The 21,558-nt window shown below is 49.4% G+C and overlaps 2 protein-coding genes across 2 annotated transcripts; one reads left to right on the forward strand and one right to left on the reverse strand.

Moving 5' to 3' along the window:
- Positions 1-3,183: 3,183 nt before the first annotated feature.
- Positions 3,184-12,120, reverse strand: LOC119927281 (alpha-1-acid glycoprotein-like). Its single transcript, XM_038745854.1, has 6 exons — positions 11,989-12,120; positions 11,364-11,506; positions 10,700-10,773; positions 9,244-9,354; positions 4,507-4,610; positions 3,184-3,486 (listed from the first exon to the last, which is right to left on the reverse strand). Exons 1-6 carry the CDS (start codon positions 12,118-12,120, stop codon positions 3,343-3,345), a joined length of 708 nt encoding a protein of 235 aa, XP_038601782.1. The 3' UTR covers positions 3,184-3,342.
- Positions 12,121-13,461: 1,341 nt separating this feature from the next.
- Positions 13,462-20,261, forward strand: LOC119927141 (alpha-1-acid glycoprotein-like). The gene is made up of 6 exons (XM_038745685.1): positions 13,462-13,581; positions 16,063-16,205; positions 18,062-18,138; positions 18,279-18,380; positions 19,307-19,410; positions 20,157-20,261. The coding sequence occupies exons 1-6, from the start codon at positions 13,462-13,464 to the stop codon at positions 20,259-20,261; spliced, it is 651 nt and encodes a 216-aa protein (XP_038601613.1).
- The last annotated feature ends 1,297 nt before the right edge of the window (positions 20,262-21,558 follow it).

A 21,558-nucleotide genomic window follows, 5' to 3' on the forward strand; every position in this document is an offset into this window, starting at 1 on the left:
TACATTGGAGTGTGAGGACTGATCGAGGGTCTGAGTCAGGGGGAGAAGAGCCTGGACCTAGGAAGGGAGGATGGTGTCCCAGTCCCCCTGATCTAAATTGGAGTGTGAGGACTGATCGAGGGTCTGAGTCAGGGGGAGAAGAGCCTGGACCTAGGCCTCGGGCCTCCCGTCCACTAGCCAACTCGTCAACATTTTCTCTCCTGTCACTTTATCGTCTCGTTTCCCCTGCCTCCCCCAAGTTTCCCATTATATTGCTGATTCGGGAAGGACAGGGTGACTGCTGAAGAGGGAAATGGGCAAGTGGATGTAGCCAAAGTCAGGGAGGGTTGGCTTGACTTCCTGCTGGAGGAGGAGAAGGAACAAGGGTGAGGAAGAAGCTTAACAGAAGGAGAGTGGGAAGTGGCTTCGGGCATGAGGGCAGGCGGGGTAGAAGAGGAGGCAAGTCGGTGGATCAGGAATCAGGGAAAGCAGACGGGCAGCTCAGGCTAGGTAGAAGGGATCAGGCAGGTTGGAGAGTGGGGGGCATGTAGCAACAGTAAAGTATAAGAAATGGGAGCTTGAATTTTTTCAGTACTTTTCTATAGCCATTTCAATCAATCATATAATAATAATAATGGCATTTATTAAGCGCTTACTATGTGCAAAGCACTGTTCTAAGTGCTGGGGAGGTTACAAGGTGATCAGGTTGTCCCACGGGGGCCTCACAGTCTTAATCCCCATTTTACAGATGAGGGAACTGAGGCCCAGAGAAGTGAAGTGACTTGCCCAAAGTCACACAGCTGACAGCTGGCTGAACCGGGATTTGAACCCCTGACCTCTGACTCCAAAGCCCGTGCTCTTTCCACTGAGCCACGCTTGAGCGCTTACTCCGTGCAATGCGCTGTGTTAAGCGCTTCCTGTCAGTTACCTCATTCTGCCCTCACCCCATCCCTGTGAGGCTGGGAGAGGAAGGATTTATTCTATTTTACAGAAGAAGAGGACACCACCCAGGGAGGCAAAAGGATTTAGCCAAGGTCACACGGCAGGGCAGACAGAGCTGGGACTAGACTCTGACCTTGAGCGGGAGCCAGGACAAGCAGTCAGGATTGGGTCTGGGAAAACAACGGTCAGGCTCTCCCTTCTTCTCCAGCTGCAAAGGGGAGGAAAACCAGCTGTGGAGGATTTCTTGACTTTTAGGACATTGGGAGCAGCTGAAGCTGTGGCCGGGACTCCTGGACTGAGCCTCGAGGAGCCTGAAACTCTGCTTCTCTGGCCACAGTGCCCTCCTGCTCTTGTGTAGATTGCCCCCCTCATCTCTTACGTTGTTTTCCTGTTCTTAAGAGTCTGTCAATAACTTTCCCTCACCCTCCCTGCTCCTTCATGCTCTTAGGTTGTAAGCCCCTTTGGGACTATTGAATGGGTCTTATTTTTGTCTGTGAATTATTTCCCAGAGCTTAGTATTGTGCCTCACACTCAATGAGCACTTAATAAATAAAATATTGTTCTATTACTACAACCGCTCCTCCTCTATCTCCTTCCCTTGGCACTGCGGTTTCACTAGGGTCATACTTCCTGTGGGGAAAATAGTAGATCTTTCTGTCAGCGCTAACCAGGACTCTTGGCCTGGCACTGAGTGTCCAAGTTCTCTATGCCAAAAGCTCTCATTGATGATGTGCTCCAGGTTGAGCTTTGTCAGCCCCAAAGCCCCCAGACTCCCCTACTGTCTCCGACCTTGTGGAATCAAGCTGTGATGAGCCAACTCAGAAACACCACCACTGATACTCCCTCTGGGGCCATCCAGCCTCGCACTCATCACTGGTGAAGTTGGCTGAAGCTTCAGGCCTCCCATCTTTTTTTTTTTTTTTGTATTTGTTAAGCACTTACTTTGTGCCAGACACTGTACGAAGTGCTAGAGTTGGCACAAGCTAATAAGGCTGGACACAATCCATGTCCCACATGGGAATCACAGTCTTAGTCCCTATTTTACAGATGAGGTAATTGAGGCACAGAGTGACTTGCCCAAGGTCACACAGCAAACAAGTGGCAGAGCCGGGATTAGGTCCTTCAGGCTCCCAGGCCTGTACTCTTTCCACCAGTGGCTGTTGGGCTGAGGGCCTCCCATTCTTCCTCCCTGCCCAGTTTCCTCATCTGTAAAATGGGGATTAAGACTTTGAGCCCCATGTGGGACAGGGACTGTATCCAACTGTGCTTAGACCAGTGCTTGGCACATAGTAAGCACATAACAAATGCCAAAATGAGAAGCAGCATGGCCTACTGGCAAGAACACGGGCTTGGGAGTCAGAGGACATGGGCTCTAATCCCGGCTCTACCACTTGACTTCTGTGTGACTTTACCCAAGTCATTTCACTACTCTGGGTCTCAGTTACCTGATCTGTAAAATGGGAATTAAGACCGTGTGCCCAACCCGATTCAATTGTATCTATCTATCCCAGCGCTTATTACAGTGCTTGGCTTATAGTAAGCACTCAACAAATATCCTCATTATTTTTATAATTATGCCTGAGAAGCAGAACCCACCCAATGCAGGGGTTGGCGATGGGCCAGAGGATCTCCTCTCCCCTCATCGCCCCTAGGAAGTTGCACTTTGTAAGCACTGTTGTTAGAGTCTGCGGACTGGTGAGGCAGAACCCAAGCCCCTCTGAACCCTGCAGAAGCTTGGACTTCCCCATTTGACCTGCCTGGGGGTGGGACGGTGCCCAGTAGACTGGGGCCCCAGGGGCAGCAGCGGGCTTGCCCTCCCCGGGCCGAGCAGCAGCAGGAGCAGCAATCGACCCTGAGGAAAGGGAAGTCCAGTATCTCCTTACCTGGCCTGTTTTCTGCCTTGGCTCGTATGGCTGTATCCCAGACCCGGGCTCATCTAGTCCCCTGTTTCCAGGCCATAAGCCCCCAACTTGCCCAGACAGAAACTCAGAGGATTCTGTTGTTGGGGCTCCCTACTCTGAGACCGACCTCTCTGTCAGCCGTAAGTGGGGCTCACTCCAAGCTGCGGGCCAGGGGAGGGATTCGAGGCCACTTGCTCCCTCTCCGCCTCCCTCTCCTGCCCACGGAGCTTTGAGCATCTTTTACCGAGGCATCTAGAGAGACGCGACTGAATGCTAGTCCTGGGGACTAGCATCCCACTCATGCTGCTTCTCTGTGCCCTCAGGGCCGGGCCCCAGGAAAGCACACCAGACCAGAGCAGTAGATGGTGAAACCCTTTACTCCCCACCGACAGGGACAACAGGTGTGATTATACCTCTTTCTGGTGGCTTCACATCCTCTGGCTCCGCTGGGGTGGAGGTTTGGTGTTATGCTCTATGTGGGGTAGCTGAGGAACGTAAGGCCCAGAGAAGGTGGGTGGCTTCACCGTGTCACCCAAGCATCTGAGGTAGCATTGAGGTGAGGATCCATAGTCCCCCTGGAGTTTTCCACTTGGGGTCCAGCCGGTGGAGGCTTGATTCCCTGAAGATCTGCTTCCTTCTCCTCTCTCCCCAAGGGACATGGCTCCTATCCATCGGAAAACACAAGAGAGAAGAATAATTAATCCCTTCCCAGACAGCATGAGGTTTGGGGAGTTATCAAGCGCTTAGTACAATGCTCTGTGCACAGTAAGTGCTCAATAAATACGACTGAATGAATCAGGCCGGGGCCTCTGGCCAGTAGACACAGAATTGTCTTGATCTTTCTTTGCCCTCTTTTTTTCTCCTTTTCCCTCTGGGGAAAGAGGACCGAGGCAGGCTCCAGTTAACACATTCACTTTTCCAGCTTCTCTGACCCCCACAGTCTTGTAGACTTCAATCAATCAATCAATCAATTAATCGTATTTATTGAGTACTTATTGTGTACTTGGGGGAGTACAATATAACTGAGTTGGTAATCATGTGCCAACAAAGCTTACAGTCTAGACTTCCCTGTTCTTTAGTAGTAGGGGACTCAGGCCGGGGATTACCCTTGAGCACAGCCTCTGAGGCTCCTGGTGGTTGGGAAGACCACAGAGTTTGTTATCTAATCAGCCATTTCCAGATTGGAAGCTTCCTGAGGGTGGGGGCTGGCTGTGTGTATTGTTTAATTAACATGACACAGGGTGGGTCCTCCTGGGGGTCCTGTTCTTGCACTGGGTGGAACTTTTCCCTTCTCCCTTAGAAATACACCTCTCAGACTTAACCAACCCTCAGTAATCCCTCAGACCAGACTGGTCATGGATTCAAATCCCGGCTCCACCACTTATCGGCTGTTTGACCTTGGGTAAGTCACTTCACTTCTTTGGGCCTCCGTTACCTCATCTGTAAAATGGGGATTGAGACTGTGAGCCCCACATGGGACAGGGACTGTGTCCAACCTGATGATCTTGTATCTTCCCCAGCGCTTAGTACAGTGCCTGGAACATAGTCAGTGCTTAGCAAATATCATAATTTATCATAATTATTATTATTAGCAGCAGGTGAGGATGATTCTGGATGCTGCTGGGGGAGGGATGGAGGCTGGGGGTGGGGAGGGGGGGTGGAAGGAAGGAGGGGGAACTTTTACCCCTCTTGCTGAGTTATAAACTGCCTCCTCTTCCTCCAGCCCCAGGCACTTGACAAGTTCTGCAAAAGCCTCCAGCTGTTCCCTGCTTGCATTCCTGCTGCGAGCTAGCCCGGGAGAGAAAGAGAGACAGGGGCAGGGTGGGGGAGAGTCCTGTGGCTGGCCTCCCCCAGAGCCCATAGCTCGGGAGCCATGGGAAGATTGGCTCTCGAGAACACGGTCTGAGATGGACGGCAGGAATGTGTCAACCAATGTTGTATTCCCCCTAAAAGCTTAGTATAGTGTTGTACAAACAGTAAGTGTTCAATAAGTACCATTAATTGATTGTCATTTGACTTTTTCTTTTTCTCAGCTCCCCTTCCCGTCCACATCACCTCAACTCACTCCCTTTGCTCTTCTCCCCTACTCCCCACAGCACTTATGTATTAAGTGTTTTTAGACTGTGAGCCCACTGTTGGGTAAGGACTGTCTCTATATGTTGCCAAATTGTACTTCCCAAGCTCTTAGTACAGTGCTCTGCACACAGTAAGCGCTCAATAAATACGATTGATTGATTGATTGATTAATGTATATATATAATTCTATTTATTTGTATTGATGCTTGTATACTTGTTTTGATGTGTACATATCTATAATTTTATCTATTTATATTGATGCCTGTTTACTTGTTTTGATGTCTGTCTTCCCCCTCCTAGAATGTAAGGCCTCTGTGGGCAGGGATTGTCTCTATTGCTGAATTGTTCTTTCCAAGCACTTAGTACAGTGCTCTGCACACAGTAAGTGCTCAATAAATACGATAGAATGCATGAATAAATGATTTTGACAGTAGGGCCAGAAGGCGATGGAGAGACAAGCCCTAGGAGACATTGGATTGGGACCCCTTTTTTTCCCCAATTCCCTCTCCCTCTGCATCATAATAATTAAGCCCTTACTATGTGCTAGGCACTATTAGGCATTGGAGTAGATACAAGGTAACTGGGTCGGACACAGTTCCCATCCCACAGAGGGCTCACAGTCTTCATTCCCATTTTACAGATGAGGTAACAGGCACAGAGAAGTGAAGTGATTTGCCCAAGATCACACAGCAGACATGTCCCCCTGCTTCAAAGCCTCACTGAAGCCACATCAGCACTTAGAACAGTGCTTGGCACATAGTAAGCACTTAAATACCATCATCATGGTCTCCCCCAGGAGGCCTTTCCAGACTAAGCCCTACCTTTCCTCATCACCCACTTCCTTCTATGTCCTGATTTCCTCCCTTTGCTCTCCCCCATCCCAGCCCCACAGCACTTATTTATAATTTTATTTATTTTACTTAATTTTATTTATTTTATTTAATATTTTACAAATATTTATTTGTATTAATGCCTGTCTCCTTCCCACCTCCCCCAAGTCTGTAAGTTTGTGGGGCGGGATTGTATCTGCTTATTGTTGTACTGTACTCTCCCACTTAGTACAGTGCTCTGCCCACAGTAAGCACTCAAAAAATACAATTGAATGCATGATTGAAGTGGCAGAGCTGGGGTTAGAACCCAGGTCTTTCTGACTCACAGGCCAGTGTTCTATGTACTAGGCAATACTGCTTCTCAGGCAGGATACAGTGAGGGTCAGCCAACAGTAGTTAATAACATTGGTTTATTAAGTGCCTACTCTGGGCAAAGCACTGTATTAAGTACTGGAAAAAACACCTGGATAAAAATTAGACAAGGTGCTGGGCCCTCACAGTTTAAGAGTAAAGGGGAGGTGGGTGACAGACACATAAAGAAAAGAGAAACAGTGAAAAACAAACATAAAAAGACAAGAATAAACGTCACAGAGCAAAGGAGATAAAGCTGCAGGAGGAGTAATCTCCTGGACAGTGAGATTGGTGTGGGGCAAGCAGAGGTTGTGGACGGGGCCACAATTTGTCCAATTTTAGACCAGATAGTCCGGTTCTCAGCAAGCCCATACCATCAGGTACTGACAGGTCACTGGACTTCTTTATACCCGTCATTTGCATTTAAATTTTTCTGCCGCCAGAGTCCTTGTTCTCAGGACCTGGGTGGGGTAGGAATGGCTTTGGAGCAAAAGGAGGGGATCCAGGGATCCCCCCATAGGAATATGCCCTAGATGCTACAGATTTTCATCAGATAATAATTGTGGTACTCGTTAAGTGCTTACTAAGTGTCAAGCACTATTCTAAGCGCTGGGGTAGACACAAATTAATCAGGCTAGACAAAGTCCATGTCCTGCATGGGGCTTACAGTCTTAATCCCCATTTTACAGATGAGTTAACTGAGATCCAGAGAAGTGAAGTAACTTGCCCAAGGTCACACAGCAAACATGTGGTGTTCTGTGACCTGGAGTCATTATGTGACCTGGAGTTAACTAACACAAACATATATCTGTGGCTTCTGAGCCAGTTCTGCGAGCATTGACAGAGGGAACCCTGTTTTTGGGGCCCCCATCTCCAATGGTCTTCATGAACGTCATCATCCTCTCAGAGGCGGAGGGCTGCCTGGAGGAGGGAGGAGGGACTAGTTGACCTTAAATCTGTTGTGCCTCCTCAGAGCCAGCCAGGCTGGATGCTTCCCACCCATGCTACAACTCCCTAGGAGCAGTTCGGAACTTCCTTGGGCTCCACAAATCCGTGAAGAGCAGATAAGGAGAGAAGAATGAGGTCCCCTTTAGGTGGGAATCCCAGAAGTGCAGGGGGGGAAAGGAGGGGGTTACAAGGTGAACGACAGAGAGGGTGGCAGAGCCCACTGTTGGGTAGGGACTGTCTCTATATGTTGCCAACTTGTACTTCCCAAGTGCTTAGTACAGTGCTCTGCACAAAGTAAGCGCTCAATAAATACGATTGATTGATTGATTGATGAGCTGGAGAGGAGAATGCCTGCTCATTGGAGAATGGCCGGCCTGTAGTCAGCCTCCCCAAATCAGAAGCCCAAACCTGGGCATGGGCCTTGATTCCATGCTCTCTTTCATTTCTTACAACCAGTCTGTTGTTCAATCCCATTGGGTTTTCCTCCACAACTTTTCCTTGATTTATCCTTTCCTCTCCATCCAAAGGAACACCACTGATCTAGGTGCTCTTTTCATTCACTCATTCATTCAATCCTATTTATTGAGCGCTTACTGGCTCAGTGGAAAGAGCATGCGCTTGGTAGTCAGAGGTCATGGGTTCAAATCCCAGCTCTGCCGTTTCTCAGCTGTGTGACTTTGGGCAAGTCACTTCACTTCTCCGTGCCTCAGTTCCCTCATCTGTAAAATGGGGATTAAGATTGTGAGCCCCACATGGGACAACCTGATCCCCTTGTATCTTCCCCAGTGCTTAGAACAGTGCTTAGCACATAGTAAGTGCTTAACAAATCACAATTTTTTCTAGGCTGTGAGCCCGTTGTTGGGTAGGGACCATCTCTATATGTTGCCAACTTGTACTTCTCAAGCACTTAGTACAGTGCTCTGCACACAGTAAGTGCTCAATATATACTATTGAATGAATGAATGAGTGTATGCAGAGCACTGTACTAAGCGCTTGGGAAGTACAAGTCGAGCACCCAGGTTGCACACCAGATTGGCTCCCTCACTCAATCAATAGTGCCTCAAACAATCAATGTCAGAGCTACTTATTGAGCACTAGAGTTGGCAGACACTATCCCTGCCCACAAGAAGCTTAAAATCTAGAGCCTCTCCCCTCTCCAGTCTATCCTTTATTCTGCTGCTCAGATCATCATCAATCAATCATATTTACTGAGCCCTTACTGTTTGCAGAGCACTGTCCTAAGGGTTTGGGAGAGTACAATACAACAGAGTTGGTAGACATGTTTTCTGCCCACAAAGATATTTTTTTTCTAAAATGTTATTCTACCCACATCTCTCCAGTCCTATAAAATCTCCCATGGCTCACCTTCACTCCAAAGACACCAGTGATATGCTCCATCAGCTCTTCTCTTACTTATCCACTCATTCATTCAATCTTATTTATTGAGTGCTTACTGTGTGCAGAGCACTATACTAAGCACTTGGAAAGTACAATTCAGCAACAAATAGAGACAAGCCCTACCCAACAATGGGCTTGCAGTCTAGTCACTCCTCTACTACACCCCAGTTTGCACTTTCTTTTTCTTTATTTCTCTCTCTTCCTCCCCAACCCCCCAGTTCCTCCCAAGGTCACTTTCTCACTAAGCCTTTTTATTTTTGACTCTCCCACCTCCTGCTCATGTCCACCTTTTTCTTGCCTGAAACTCCCTCTTCCTTCCAATCTACACAACCGCAACTCCCCCGATCTTTAAGATCCTACTGAAACCCTACCCCTTCCTGGAGCCTATCCCCCATTACTTTTTCTCCTCCCCAAGTCACATCCTCACTGCTACCTTCCTTCTCAGACCTTCTGAGTCACCTTGCAATTTTTTGCAAATCATACAGTACAGACTCACTGTTTGAGCCCTTCTTTCTCCTGTTATATATACCTCTCCCCATCTTGACTGAAAACTCCTTGTGGGCAAGAATCAGACCTACTAGTCTACTATATTCCTCTAGCCTGGTAAACTCCTTGTGGGCAGGAATAGTGACTCCCAACTCTACTATATTGCACTCTCCCAAGTGCTTAGTAGAGGGCTCTGCAAAGTAAGCACTCAATAAATAGCACTGATTGATTACTCTCCCAAGTGTGTAGTTCAGTTTCTGCACACCATATGTGTTCAATAACAATGAGTGGTGGGTTGGTTGATTGATTTGTCTCCTGGAGCATAGACCTACTGTAGAGATACAACTCTGTGAAGTTCAGCTGGTTCCACGTCAACAGGTATCGAATGAGGAAAACATCTTCTGTGCTGTTTTCAAGTTGTCCTCTGGCCTGACGGTTCTTCTCTGCGGGGAGAACCAGGTTGGGGGGTGGGTACATCATTACTGGCCCAGTCGGGATTGGATTAACCCTCCCCAACCGACCTGGAAAACTCCCACAAGCCGGGCTCCTGGGCCAAACTTTCCAGGGTGATTTTCCTCATGGTGACACAAGCGGGCGGGATTAGGGTGGGTTTAAGCAAGGTTGGCAAGTTATTATTCTTATGGTGCTTGTTAAAGTACTAACTATATGCCATGCACTGTACTAAGCGCTGGGGGAAATACAAGATAATCCGATTGGACACAGTTCCTGTTGCACTTGAGACTCACAGTTCAATAGAAGGAAGTAGGACTTAATTCCCATTTTACAGATTAGGTAACTGAGGCACAGAGAAGTACATTCATTCAATACATTCAATCGTATTGAGTGCTTACTGTGTGCAGAGCACTGTACTAAGTGCTTGGGAAGTACAAGTTGGCAACATATAGAGACGGTCCCTGCCCAACAGTGGGCTCACAGTCTAGAAGGGGGAGACAGAGAACAAAACAAAACATATTAACAAAATAGAATAAATAGAATAAATATGTACAAATACAATAGAGTAATAAATATGTACAAACATATATGCACATATACAGGTGCCGTGGGGAGGGGAAGGAGGTAAGGCAGAGGGGATGGGGAGGGGGAGGGGGGGGGGCTCAGTCTGGGAAGGCCTCCTGGAGGAGGTGAGCTCTCAGTAGGGCCTTGAAGGGAGGAAGAGAGCTAGCTTGGCGGATGTGCAGAGGGAGGGCATTCCAGGCCAAGTTAAGTAATAATAACAATATAATATAAATAATAATAATATTTTAAGTACTTATTATATGCCAAGCAGATGTACTAAGTACTGGGGTAGCTACAGAATAATCAGGTCCCACATGGGGCTCAGAGTCTAAGTAGGAGGGAGAACAGATATTGAATGCCCGTTTTGCAGATGAGGGAATTGAGGCCTCGAGAAGTTAAGAGACTTGCCCTAGTTCACACCGAAACTACATGGTGGAGCCAGGATTAAAACCCAGGTCCTCTGACTCCTAAGCCAGTGTTCTTTTTGCTAGGCCACGCTGCTTCCAGTTCTGCCAACAAGTGGGGAAATGCTGGAATTCGGCCCCTAGGATGGGAGTCACTCCACTTCTAGGCAGAAACTCCCACTTTTTCCCCAAGGAGGAGGTGAAAAGATTTCTAGGAAATGACCAGGACAAGAGAAGGGAAGGGTCTGGGGGGGGGGGGGGGTGGGTCCTATGTCAGTAAGCCTAAGACCCTCCAAGAACATCAAGAAAGCAACAAGGAAATACATCCAGGGTGCAGCTGTTCTGGGGTCCAGGAGTCTGGGCTGACCTTGTCTGATCACTGTTGTGTGGTCCTGGGTGATCTTGATGGAGCTGCTGTTGTCAGAGAAACACGTGTTCCCCCTGTGGGAAGAGATTGGGAGAGGGAGGAGAGTCCCAGAAAAATGGGACCAACTGTGAGCTCTGGGATGCAGACACTTCTGGGGTGGAGCCAGGTGGCTCTGAATAACCACAAGGGAACAGCAACTTCAGGGCCTAGAGAAGAGAGCGAAGGGTAGGGTTGGGAAGACTTGGCCCTGTCTAACGGAGGTGAGGGGCCAGGGACATGACTGCCCCTCCACAGCAGGCCAGGCTGCTGCCCTCCAGCCCAGAAAATAATAACAACAGCAACAATAACAACAACAACAATAATAAAAAATTTGTTAAGCACTTACCATGTGCCAAGCATTGTGGATTGGGGTCAATACAGGATAATCAGGTTGGGCACAGTCCCTGTCCCACCTGGGACTCACAGTCTAAGCTGGGGGGAGAAGAGGTATTGAATCCCCATTTTCCAGATTAGAAAACTGAGAGCCAGAGAAGATAATGACTTGTTTAGAGCCACGCAGTAAGCAGATGGCAGAACTTGATGGGAAAAGCTCCCAGGAACAGGGAGGGAGCTGGGGGCAAGCAGGGAGGGCATATGGCTGGTGGACAGAGGAAGGCGTGCTTACAGTCTCAGGTGCTGGGTGATGTCCAGGTGGTCCTGGGTCCCCGAGGGGGACACCTGCAGCACCCCGCTGTCGATGAGCCGCATCTCCAGCCGGTGCCTGGGCAGCGGTGATGCCCCAGCCACAAAGAACCAGCGGCCAAACAGCTGTGGGGCCGGGGGGCAGAGGAAGACCAAGGCTTCAGGCCCCTGGTGTGTGGCTCTTCCCCCAGCCCCACTCCCTCTCCTCGCCCAGCACAGACTCCCCCCCAGCAACCTCCCTCTGCTGCAGCCCTTAGAGAAGACCCCCCCCCCCCTATTTTCCTTCTCTGACAAACTGCCCCCTTCCCTTAGGCCCCTGGGTCCACAACCTCAAGGGAGAGTCAGGGAAGAGGATGACAGCTATTCCTCTGCAGAGAACTTGGCAAATGATTTTGATGTCGAGCGCTCGGATCCCCCTGACCCCAGTGACCCTAGACTCTGTGAGGCAAACTGCAAGTGCTCAATAAATCCCTGTTGCTGCATATTTTCCCTGATCTGCAGCCCCTGCATCTTCCCCGAGGGCCTCCCGGGTTAAATGAGACAGGCCGGGACCCCGCTGGCTAGGGTCTCCATAGGCAGCCGCCTGTCACAGCTGGGGTGGCTCTCACCGTGGAGACAGTGACATTGTCCAGGGTCCGAGGCTGCAACTCACAGCCCAGGGCGGGAGGCTGGAGGAGCTGGGCCAGCAGGAAGAGCAGGGCCGGCCAGGCCAAGGCACCTCTGGGAGCTGGAGGAGCCATGGTGCAGAAAAAAAGGGGCTCTGGGCTTCCCAAGGCTGCCTGGCGGCTCCCTGCAGAACTTTGGACCCCAGGGTGTTTGCACTGAGGGCAGCGGACAGTCTGCCAGATCTGGCTTGTGGGCTGTGTTGCAACCTTTGGGTGACGGGCAGAGGGCCCGCTCAGCTCAGCTGGGGTTCAGGTCTGTGGGCTGTGTGGCAGCAGCTTTGGCCCCCCGTCCCAGCTCCACACTGACCCTGTCCCAGGCTTGGCTCTGGCCTCAGCCCCATCCCTGGCCCCAGGTCCAGCCCAGGCCCACCAGGACGCCTATTGGCATCACCAAAGACCTCTCCCCCTGTCAGTCTCTTTCCCTTCAGCCTCTCCCCAGCCTCCCGTTCCTCTCCATTCCAATAGCCGGCAACTCTGGCTCACTCCCCTTGCCCTTCCTTCCCAGCCAGCCCCTCCCATTACCAGGTCCTTCACAGGAGAACATTGCTACAGTTTGATCACAGAAATAGCCAAGGTCCCGATTTATTAATAAGAGTTGGGGATGTCAACGAACTGGTTAGAAGCAGCATGGCTAAGTGGATAGAGTGTTGGCCTGAGGGTCAGAAGACCTGGGTTCTGATCCCAGCTTTGCCATTTGTCTGCTGTATGACCTTAAGTCATTTAACTTCCCTGTGCGTCAGTTACCTCATCTGTAAAATTGGATTAAGGCTGTGAGTCCTAGGGAGGACAGAGATTGTGTCCAACTCAATTATTTTATCTCTATCTTAGTGCTTAGTACAGTTCCTGGCACATAGTAAGCGCTTAGCAAATGCCAAAAAACGAAGGCAAGGAGTGAGGGGAGGCCTAGGGGGGATCCGATCGAGCACTTCAAAACTGCCCATGAGCTGATGGTGTCCAGCCAGAAGGCACTCCAGGGTAGTCAGGGCAGCTGAGAGCTGGTCAGCCAGGCCCCGGGATGAGTGGTTCCTGGCATGGTCAGCAACCTCGGGGGGAAGTACTCAATCAATCAATCAATCGTATTTATTGAGCACTTACTGTGTGCAGAGCACTGTACTAAGCGCTTGGGAAGTACAAGTTGGCAACACATAGAGACAGTCCCTACCCAACAATGGGCTCACAGTCTAGAAGGGGGAGACAGAGAACAAAACCAAACATACAAACAAAATAAAATAAATAGAATAGATATGTACAAGTAAAATAAATAAATAAATAAGGACTCCTAGTCAGTCCTCTGCTTTCGCAACATGCATGCGGCCTGCTCACTGCAGCAGCAAAGAAACCAGTCAAAGGTCCTTCCTCCCCCTAGATAGGTCAGGCTCTGTTAATCCCAGGCATAGCTCCTTTCCTGTTGCCCCCATGGCTGTGGCACTGGTGTGGACCGTGGCCGTGCTGAGCCTCATCCCCCTGGTCCAGGCTGAACCCTCAGCCTGTGATCTTCCCGAGGCCCGGATCCTAGACAACTCCACAATGACCAAGGTAAGAGGTGCTCACCTGCCCATCCGTTTCCTGTCTCCTGTATACACCCCCCCCAGTGGGAGGGTCTGTAGGTCTCTCAGGGCCAGGATGGGTCCTGGGACAGGACAGGGTGGGAAGTCTTTGTGATGGTGAACTCTTGTCATGGGGAAGTTGGAAGCCATTTCCACTGGTCTCCAGGTCCCAAATCCCCAGCCTGAGGGCCCAAGCCCCAACTTTCCTTCTCTGGACACTCCAGGCTTTAGGGAGGAGAGGCAAAAGCCACTACTTCAAAATGGGGCTGGTCACAGGGCGTAGGATGGCTGAGGCTCTAGTGGACCACCTGCTTAACAAAGGACCTTTGTCCTTTGTTAAGCAGGAAAAACAAAACCCAAGTGTTAGTTCTCCTGGCCCTACCACTTAACTTCTCTGTGCCTCAGTTTCCTTATTTAGAAGATGGGGTTTAAATAACTGCTTTCCCTCCCACTTAGATTCTGAGTCCCAGGGGTAATAAGGACTGTGCCTGATCCATTTGAATGATATCTACCTCATCCACCATGGCCTAGTGGATACAGCACAGGCCTGTGAGTCAGAAGGACCTAGTTTCTAATCCCAGCTTCCCCCATTTGTCTGCTGTGTGATCTTGGTTAGGTCATTCAACTTCTCTGTGCCTCAGTTACCTCATCTGTAAATTGGGGATGAAGTTTGTGAGCCCCGTGTTGGACATGGCTGTATCCAACCTGATTAGCTTGTATTTACCTCAACACTTAATACAGTGCCTGGCACATAGTAAATGCTTAACAAATTTTATGAAAAGTGCAGTGTTGGACACACAGTGAGAACTTAACATAGTTCTTATGTACAAATCCTTATGCTTGGTTGCTCTCTTTGCCCATAATTGATTTTAACATCTGCCATTCCCATTTGATTGAGGGTAGGGATAATTTCTACTTGCTCTCTCAAGGGCATAGTACAGTGCTTTGCACATATTAAGTGCTCAGTAAGCACCACTGATTGACTGACTGAACAAATTCCATATTATTATGAAATTTACTATGAACAGCTCTTCCTCACTTCCACCATGGCTAAACCTTGAATAATGATGATAATAATAGTGGTATTTGTTAAGCGCTTACTATGTGCCAAGCACTGTACTAAGTGCTGGGTTGGATATAAGCAAATCAGGTTGGAGACGATCCCTGTCCTGCATGGAGCTCACAATTTTAATCCCCATCTTACAGATGAGGTAACTGAGGCCCAGAGAAGTGAAGTGACTCGCCCAAGGTCACCCAGCAGACAAGAGCTAAGATTAGAACCCAGGTCCTTCTGACTCCCAGTCCGGTGCTCTATCCACTAGGCCACGCTGCTTCTCTAAGAAAAAATGAACTTAAACGTTAGCAGGGGGATTTGACTTCTTTCCTCACAGCTCTGAAAATAGAGTAGCTGCCAGGAGTCTAGGAAAATCCCTATGGGCGATTCATGTCCACATCTGGGCCCTGGGGGACTGGAGCTACCCATACCCCCTGAGGAGCTGAGTGCAAGTGACATATGGAAGTAACAGAGCTCACATTCGTTGCTGGAGGGACTTAAAGTCTTCCTGGCCAGTTCCTCAGAGTTGCTCCTAGTGACCATCTGTCCTGGGCCAGGGGACAGGACCAGATGACCTCCTCGACGTCCCCTGAAGCTTGAGATGCATCCTGGCCTTCAGGGCTCGGCTTCTCAATCTGTTGTTTTTTGGTTCAGGTCTGGGCCTTTGGCCCTTGGGCCAGAGAAAGGGGGCTGCGACTGTGCCCTCAGATGGCAGATGATGATGATGGTATTTGTTTTGCGCTTACTATGTGCAAAGCACTGTTCTAAGTGCTGGATCCAGGGAAGGGGTTGCATACGGTACATTGCCTTGGTCATTATAAGTGTACTGGCTGCTGAAGCACAGGGGAGCATATCCGGAGGAAACTAGTACAGTGCTAAGCGCTTAGTGCAGTGCTCTGCACACAGTAAGCGCTTAATAAATATCCTTGATTGATTGATGGAAATCTGAAGGAGCTGGGGGTAAAGGGGGAGGGGAGAAGGGTTATGATGAGCCCATTAGGCATAGAGTGGACTCTGGCCAGGATGACAAATGTCTTTCCCTCCAAGAATGTCACGCTCACTCCACTTGTGTGTACTTGGCTAAACTATGGTGATTTATTGTTGTCTCGCCTCTTGTTGTCCTGTCACTGCACTTTAGCCTGTTCCCCAGATTTGCTCACAACATGGGAATTTGAAAAGGAAGTCTTGGGTGGTCCAATCTAGGGCCAGCTAGTGAAGTGAACCCTGTGGGGCACAATGGGATATTCCCCAGAAGCCTCAGGGCACAATGTTCCAAGGGTGGAAACTTGGGCCCATGGCCCCAGCTCCTCTGCCAGTCCCCACGCCCTCCCCAGGGGTCCTGCTCCTCTCTCCATGGGTTTCCCCATCGGGAGCTGCCTAGGTCACCAAGCGGACTTGACTCTCTCATCTCCACAGTTGACAGGACAGTGGTTCCTCACGGCCGCCACCCTACATGACTCCAAATTCAGGGACGTGTTGAAGGGGGTCCAGACCTCCTCCATGTTCCTGTATCCTAGCCTGGCCAATGATAAATTCCGTATGAAGTTCTACATCAGCAGGTGAGATCCCCTTTCTCCACTGACCCGCTGATCCTATCCCTTTCCAAGTCCTGAGACTCTCGGCCTTTATCCCTGCATGGCTCAGTGGAAAGAGCCCGGGCTTTGGAGTCAGAGGTCACGGGTTCAAATCCCAGCTCTGCCAACTGTCAGTTGTGTGACTTTGGGCAAGTCACTTCACTTCTCTGGGCCTCAGTTACCTCATCTGTAAAATGGGGATTAAGACTGTGAGCCCCCCGTGGGACAATCTGATCACCTTGTAACCTCCCCAGCGCTTAGAACAGTGTTTTGCACATAGTAAACGCTTAACAAATGCCATTATTATTATTATTATTATTATACTAACCAGTCTGTCCTTTGCCTCGACTCATCTCTCTGATTCAACCTGCATACTCCATCTTCACCAAATCCTTTCGGTTCTACCTTCACGACATCGGTAAAATCCACCCTTTCCTCTCCATCCAAATTGCCACTAGGCTTACCCTACCTTGTCTACTGCATCAGCCTCCTTCCTGACCTCCCTGCTTCCTTTCTCTTCTAACTCAATTCCATTCTTCACTCTGCTGCCTGGATTCTTTTCTACAAAACTGTTCAGACCATGTTTCCCCACTCCTTAAGAACCTCCAGTGGTTGCCCAACCACTTGTGCCTAACAGAAGCTCCTTAACATTGGCTTTAAAGCACTCAATCACTTTGCTCTCTCCTATCTTACTTTGCTGATTTCCTATTACAGCACAGCATGTTCACTTTGCTCCTCTAACACCAACCTACTCACTCTACCTTGATTTCATCTATCTCTCCACTGACCTCTTGTTCAGGTTCTGCCTCTGGCCTGGAGCTCACTCCCCCTTCATATCTGACTGATCATCATGCCCCCCCATCTTTAAAGCCTTATTAAAACCATATTGCCTCCAAGAGGTCTTCCCTGATTAAGCCTCATTTTCCCTACTCCCTCTCCCTTCCGTGTCACCTTTGAACTTGGATTTGTACATGTAATTATTATTATAATTTTAAAGGTATTTGTTAAGCACTTACTATATGCCAGGCATTGTACTAAGTGCTGGGATAGATACAAGCTAATCAGGCTGGACACAGTCCATGTCCCACTTGAGGCTCAGAGTCACAATCCCCATTTTACAGATGGGGTAATTGAGGAACAGAGAAATTAAGTGGCTTGCCCAAGGTCACACAGCAGTGGGTGGGGCAGAGATTAGAACCCAGGATCTCTGACTCCCAGTCCTGTACTCTTTCCACCAGGTCACACTGCTTCTCATCCAACCCCACCCTTAGGTCCACAGCACTTCCTTTTTCTTTAAAATGGTATTTGTTAAGCACTTACTATGTGCCAGGCACTGTACTGAATGTTGGGCTAGATACAGGCTAATCAAATTGGACACAGTCCCTGTCCCATATGGGAGGGGCTCACAATCTCAATCCCCATTTTACAAGTGAGTTACCTGAGGCATGGACAAGTTAAGTGATTTGCCCAAGGTCATATGGACAAGTGGCAGCCAGAATTAGAACCCAGGTCCTTCTGAATCTCAGGCCCATACTCTTTTTACTAGGCCATGCTGCTTCTCTATGTCCATATGTCTACTTATGTCCATATCCTTAATTTATTTCAATATCCACCTCCCAGTCTAGACTGTAAACTTGCGAGCAGGAAGTGCCCCTATTAGTTCGGTTATATTGTACTCTCTCACCTGTTTAGTACACGGTAAGTGCTAAATAAATATGATTGATTGATTTGCTGGCTGCCTAGTCCATTTTGCTGATGGGTGTCAGCTCCAAAGGCAGACCCGAGCCTTCTCTATCGCTCTCCTTAGAGCTGAGCCTGACCGAGGCCTGGCCTGAGTGCAGCCGGGAATTGGGTGCCCAGAAGATGGAGTGGACATGCTACCCGTGGCCTGCCTGCGATGCCAACACAGGAATGGACAGTGTCTTTTCCTGCCCTATCGTTTCTTGCCCCCTCGCACTTCCCACCGCCCCATCCTTTCCACCTTTCCTTTGTTACCACTGTTTCTCCCCAGTTGGTTTTTTTCCTGAATAAGGCATTCCCTCCCTCTTGGTTCTCCAGCCCCTTCTTCTGGCCTCATCTCCTCCTCTAATGGTGGCATCTGTGTGCACAACCAGACCACCTTCTATGTCAACCGAAGCAAGAGGACCTTGTTCCGGAAGAGTAAGATCCCCTGCGACCCTGAAGGAGGAAGGGAGAATGGACGGGGCTTCTGAATCTGATCTCAGGCAGGACAGTGGGTCAGGCAGAACCTGGCTGGAAAGGACAGCTTGGAGGGGCCAGGGAGAAGGGGCAGAGAGGGATGATGAGGGAGGGGAAGCGGAGGGTGGGGAGAGAGGGTCCCTCTAGCCTGGAAATACCACCCCTTTCCATGGTCTAGAGATAGAAGCTGCAGCCCTCCACTACACCCTCCTGGGGCTTGGCACTTACCCAGCTAGCTGAGACCGTCAGGCACTGTTGCCCACTGCAGGGAAGAGGGAAGGTGGGAACAGCCGGGGATCCAGTCCGCAGGACTGTAGGGGCAAGCTGAGGGTTGTCAGGTGTAAACTAGTCTGTAAGCTCCTCCTTTAGACTGTATGCTCCTTGTAGGTAAGGATTGTGTCTTCCACCTCTATTGTATTGCACTCTCCCAAGTGCTCTGCGCACAGTAAGTGCTCAATAAATACCACTGTTTGTTTGATTGGGTGGGGCTGAGGAAACAACCCCTTGGCCTGGGAATAACTCACAAACCATAGGTTGATGCCCTCCCTGGGTCAGTGTGGGATGGGCGAGGGGGGTTGGCCTTACCATTTCAGGGAGGCTGGCACCCTGAGGGCCACTCTCTTGTGGCCTTGAGTGGACCCTTGAGTGTGGGGAAATTAAAGGGAGCCAAAAAGGCTGATGGGATCACCTCTTGCTCCTCTGACCCCACACAGGGCTCTTCTGGAGGGGATTAGTGGAATCCGATAGACTAATCCAGAATCTCCCTTCTAGTCGACAACCGCGAGACTCCACGTGGCTCCTGGGCCCAACCCCCTGTCCCTCCCCTAAGGCCCATTCTCCTCCTTTTCACGTACTATCGTTCTCCCCCTACCTTGTCCAAACCCTAGCTCGGAACAGGACCCTGAGCCAAGAACAGCAGGAGGAATTCCAAGCCCAAGCCTTGTGTGAAGGATTCAGCAGAAATGAAACCATTTTCTTTCTGAGGGAGGAGGTGAGAGTCAACAAAGCTCACCGTTGGCCACTTGTGGGGAGGGGCAGAATCATACACACGCTGAAGAGGAGCAGCAGTAGTAGTAATAACATTAAACAACTACTGGGTGTAAAGTATCATACAAAGCCCTGGGGGAAAAAAAATATCCAGGTGGGAATTAGACACCGTCATGGACCTCATCTTTAGGGACTTGAAGTCCAAGGAAAATGGGGAGGGAGGGTGGTGACAGACACACAAGGAAAGATGAAACAAAAATATAAAAACAACACACTTGGACCATGAGCCCCTTGCAGGACAGAGAATGTGTCCAACCTGATTAACTTGCATCTACCCAGCACTTAGAACAATGCTTGACATATAATAAGCACTTAAATAGTATAGTAATATAAGACAAGGACAATAATACAAAACAACTGAAGGGTAGTGGGGCTAGAGGGAACTACTAGACAATCTGCCCACTGTACAAATGGAAAAAGGGCCAGAGAGGGATTGCTACTTGCCCAACATCACACAGTGCAGCAGTGCTAGGCAACGGGAGAGGTGGCCAGGAACCAGGATGCCCCAAAGCCTGGCACTCCATCAGCAAACTCCACTGGGCAGAGAAGAGGCCGATGCCTGGAGTTGTGTGTGTGTTTGTATGTTTGTATTGTTGGGGGGTGGTCATACCGAGTGGGCAGTAACAGAGGTGGGGGGGCAAGTGGATTGAAAGGCCAGTATCCAAACTCAGCTTTCAATTCTCTGCCCAGGATGTATGCCAGCTGGTGGTCAGAAACGAGGAGCTGGAGGAAAAGGAAAAAAGGAAGGAAAAGAAAAAACAGGAAGAGCAGCCAGGTGTTCTCCCAAGCATTTAGTATAGTGCTCTGCATACAGTAAGAGCCTGGTACTATTAATTGAGCCCGTGGGAAGCAAAACACTTTAGACTCCTGAAGAGTTATGGTGGGGGTGGGAGAGTGTTCTTTGGCTTCCCCGCTAGGCCCCCATCCAAGGGGGGTGGTCAATAAATTTACGTGCTAGGTTACTTGTTACCTGTTTATATTTTTCAGCCCTGGGGTTGGGGGTGCTGCTTGTGAGGTGGGGCCAGAGAGGATGATTTTCTTCCTAGAGCCTAGAGTGATGCCCTGAAAAAGGTAGGACAGCTTTCCCCCTCCTCTACCTCATGGGGATTTGCTTCCTCCAGGCAGTGCCTATTTATAGAGAAACGCCAGGCACACTTCCCTTGCGGGACCCAATCTCTGTGCCAAAACATGGTCATCAGGGATTGGATTGGTCACTGGACAATCATTACTATCAGGCCTTTCCAATCTTACCAGGGCTAAATGAGTCCAGCTAATGAGGCTCCAGCCTCCCTGAGACAGAACACTTTTCACCTGTCGTTCATTACTGCCTTAGCCCCACAGCAACAAGCTGAGAGGGAGATAAAGAGCATTTCTCCGACAATCTAGACACACTCATCACCGGAGTTAGGGCACTGAATGTATGAATTATAATAGAAGATTTTAAATGTAGAAGTGGAAGTGATGTTTACTCATGGAAGTAAGGAATTGGGGCTGCAATGACCCTTTAGGCTGAGTGAATTCATCAAGCACCATCTCATGATCACAAGCAAAGCAAACCAAACTTAAACATCCTGGATGCACCCATGATCGACCGCATACTGATGTATAGGGGGTACTTCGAGAATGTGGGATGGTCTCAGCAGCTGCTCATGGAGTAGAATGCTGGAGGGACCCTTTCCTGATTTGCCCCAAACTTACCCCAACCATGGTGTTCAAAAGCACCTACAAACTATTAAGGCAGGCAGCCCACGAGGAGGTCAGCATGTTGGAAGGCCCCAGCCACCCCTTTGCTACAGCCTGGGTGTTCTTTTGGAGTCCAAGCAGGACCCTGCTAGTGAGGGTTGGAAGGGATGGTAATGTTGACAATGATGATTATGGTATTTGTTAGGTGCTTACTATGTGCCTGGAACTGTATTAAGTTTTGGGGTAGATAGAAGATAATCGGGTTAGACGCAGTCCCTGTCCCACATGGGGTTCACAGTCTCAATCCCCATTGTACAGATAACTGAAGTACAGAGAAGCGAAGTGACTCGTCAAAGTTCACACAGCAAAGTGGCAGAGCTGGGATTAAAATCCAAGTCCTTTGAGTCCC

The sequence above is a fragment of the Tachyglossus aculeatus genome, chromosome 4 (assembly GCF_015852505.1).
Source record: "Tachyglossus aculeatus isolate mTacAcu1 chromosome 4, mTacAcu1.pri, whole genome shotgun sequence".
NCBI classification, from domain to species: Eukaryota; Metazoa; Chordata; class Mammalia; order Monotremata; family Tachyglossidae; genus Tachyglossus; species Tachyglossus aculeatus.